Source organism: Myripristis murdjan, chromosome 24, assembly GCF_902150065.1.
Source record: "Myripristis murdjan chromosome 24, fMyrMur1.1, whole genome shotgun sequence".
Lineage (NCBI taxonomy): Eukaryota > Metazoa > Chordata > Actinopteri > Holocentriformes > Holocentridae > Myripristis > Myripristis murdjan.
In genome coordinates, this window is record NC_044003.1 from 32,010,065 (window position 1) to 32,012,620 (window position 2,556).

General features: G+C 42.7%; 1 protein-coding gene across 1 annotated transcript; it reads right to left on the reverse strand.

The window, feature by feature from the left end:
* Positions 1-362: 362 nt before the first annotated feature.
* On the reverse strand, positions 363-2,066 carry tcf21 (transcription factor 21). Its single transcript, XM_030047452.1, has 2 exons — positions 1,590-2,066; positions 363-452 (listed from the first exon to the last, which is right to left on the reverse strand). The coding sequence occupies exons 1-2, from the start codon at positions 2,022-2,024 to the stop codon at positions 363-365; spliced, it is 525 nt and encodes a 174-aa protein (XP_029903312.1). The 5' UTR covers positions 2,025-2,066.
* Positions 2,067-2,556: the final 490 nt, after the last annotated feature.

A 2,556-nucleotide genomic window follows, 5' to 3' on the forward strand; every position in this document is an offset into this window, starting at 1 on the left:
TGCACCCCCACCCCCACCCCATCCCTTCCAAAAAAAAAAAAAAAAAAAAAAAAAAAAAAAAAGGCCTGTTGGAGTGAATATTGCATATAGCACATCTGAAGAGTATAAAAGGACATTTTTTCAAAGCACAAAGTTTATCTTTGAACCAGCAAAGACAGTAAGTGACATTTAAATAAAATTCAACGTGTCTTTACGGGAACGAAGGAGGGAGGACACACACACACTCCCCTCGGTTATTCCCACTCGTATAGTCTGCGGAGATGAGACGTGCATTTCTGTCCCTGCGGAAACAAGCACAACCTTTTTTTTCTTCGAAAGTCGCTGCTCTTATTAAAAAAGGTAGAGTCGTCCATTCGCTTGCATCAAGAGGCCGTCGTTCCACATAATCTGGTTGTGTTCAGCATCTCCTTCAAATCGTTCTCAGGCTTACCTGCAACCATGAAAGGCCACGTCTGCGGAAAAAGCAGTAACACACAAATAATTAGGACAAACGGCTTGTTACAACGTAAAAATAATATAAATTCAGTCTCAGGTGTTTAACAATTTTTCAAACCTGAACCATAACCATAACCAATAAACCTCTGCTGTCTGGTTAATTGTATTTAGCTATAATCTAAAGACAAGCGCTGCATTTCAGACCCCGTATGATGTGAATATATCATGTTTAAAACGTTGACGGTGTAACAGTACAAATACCCCGAACGAAAATTTATTGTATTATTTCTCTTGAGTAACACCGTGTGTCTGTTCACCTCAGTAGTGGTTGTGCAATCATAATACAGGCCTACTTATAAATGTATTTTAGTCTACTGTATTTTCACAATATTATTCCTATAATATTTCAAAAGGCCACGCAGCTATCTGTGGTAGTGATAGCGTACTTGGCAAAGCATTGGTATATATAACAGCAAATTTATTATAGGATTAGTAGGCTATAATTCTGTTTCCTAGGTGATTGATCAAGCGATAGAGCTACTGCTATTGCTTCGAAATCACCGAGGATTTGTGGAATGAGGCAGCTCTGTGCATTAAGTGTAGTTTAAAAAATAGATCAATAAAAAATAAGTTAATAGGCCACCTAATGCATGCTTTTAGCCATTAAGGTTTTTTGCATCAAAACCATCTGCATAAAAATGATTATTACTTTTTTTCTTCTTCATGCACCTGCCTCATCAGGTCACTGAGCTCATTAGTCATGCACCTTGGAGCTGCTGCCAAACTTCTCTCCTATGAAGGGTCTGCAGCCCAAGTTCTATATATCAAACAATTAGTGGCATGACATGTAGTGGCCACGATACTACTACTACTACTACTACTACTACTATTAGGCCTACTAACAATAATAATGCTATTAATAATAATAACATTTATTAGGCTAATATCGCTGCTGTTATTGTTATTGTTATTATTATTATTATTATTATTGTTGTTGTTATTGTTGTTGTTGTTGTTGTTGTTGTTGTTGTTGTTGTTAAAAATACGAATAAATTGGTACCTTCCCGTAAGTGATAGCCTAAGGCAGATAACTGACCCCCACCTCCCAGGCTTTGTCAGCTTTTCCAGTAAACCTTTGCATCCCTGGGTCTTACCAGGTTAACGGGGTGGATATATCCATTTTCGTACTTGTCGTTGGCCAGAATCTGCCGGAGATGCGCTATATAACTGGACGCCAGGCGCAGCGTGTCCAGTTTGGAGAGTTTGGTGTCCGGTGGGACCCAGGGCAGGGTGGTCTTCAGCCGGGAGAACGCTTTGGACAGGACGCGCATCCTGGCTCTCTCTCGGGCGTTGGCCGCGTTCCTCTGCACCTGCTTGCCCTCCGGCTGTGCCACACCCTTGGGTGCCGTTTTCCGGGACGCGGTCTTCCTTTTCTTGCCCGGTGCCTCTCTCCGCTCGTCGCTTGCAGACGCGCCCTCGCAGTTGGAGCTCTCCTCTGTGCTCTCATTTGAGTCTTTCTCGGCGGAGCCAAACTTCAGGATGCCGTCCAGTAGCTCGTCGTCGACATCGCTGAGAGACCCGGTGGACATGGTGGACTCTCTCCGACTGATGCGCGTTCAAAACATGAGAGCAGGAAAAGTAGACAGGACAAGAATAGAGATGGTGGACCAGAAAGCCTGTGCGACGTGCTAATGAACGGGCTGGACGTGCCCACCAGCATGGATCTGACTTTTTATCTCCATGACTAGCTGGGGGCGTTCCCGCAAGCTGGGAGGAGACCAGTGATACAAGTTAGAGGTTCCCAAACTGGAGTCCAGAACCCCAGGGGCCCCACCGCAAAATAGTATGATGTACAGCAGGCTATATTCGAAAATCAATATTATATCTCGACCGTTTCATAGAATGTATATCAATACATATGTTATAGAATTAAAAAAAATGAATTAGGCCGAAATAATCTTCTATTTTGCTAAGGGGCACCAGGTATCCTTTCAACGGCTCTTAGGGCTCCCTTTGGGCACTACAGGATGTGTGAGGATATTAGTCTGTGAATGACCTACCTGTGAAAAACTTTTGGGCCTAATACGTGAAGAAGCAAAAAAAAAAAAAAAAAAAAAATCG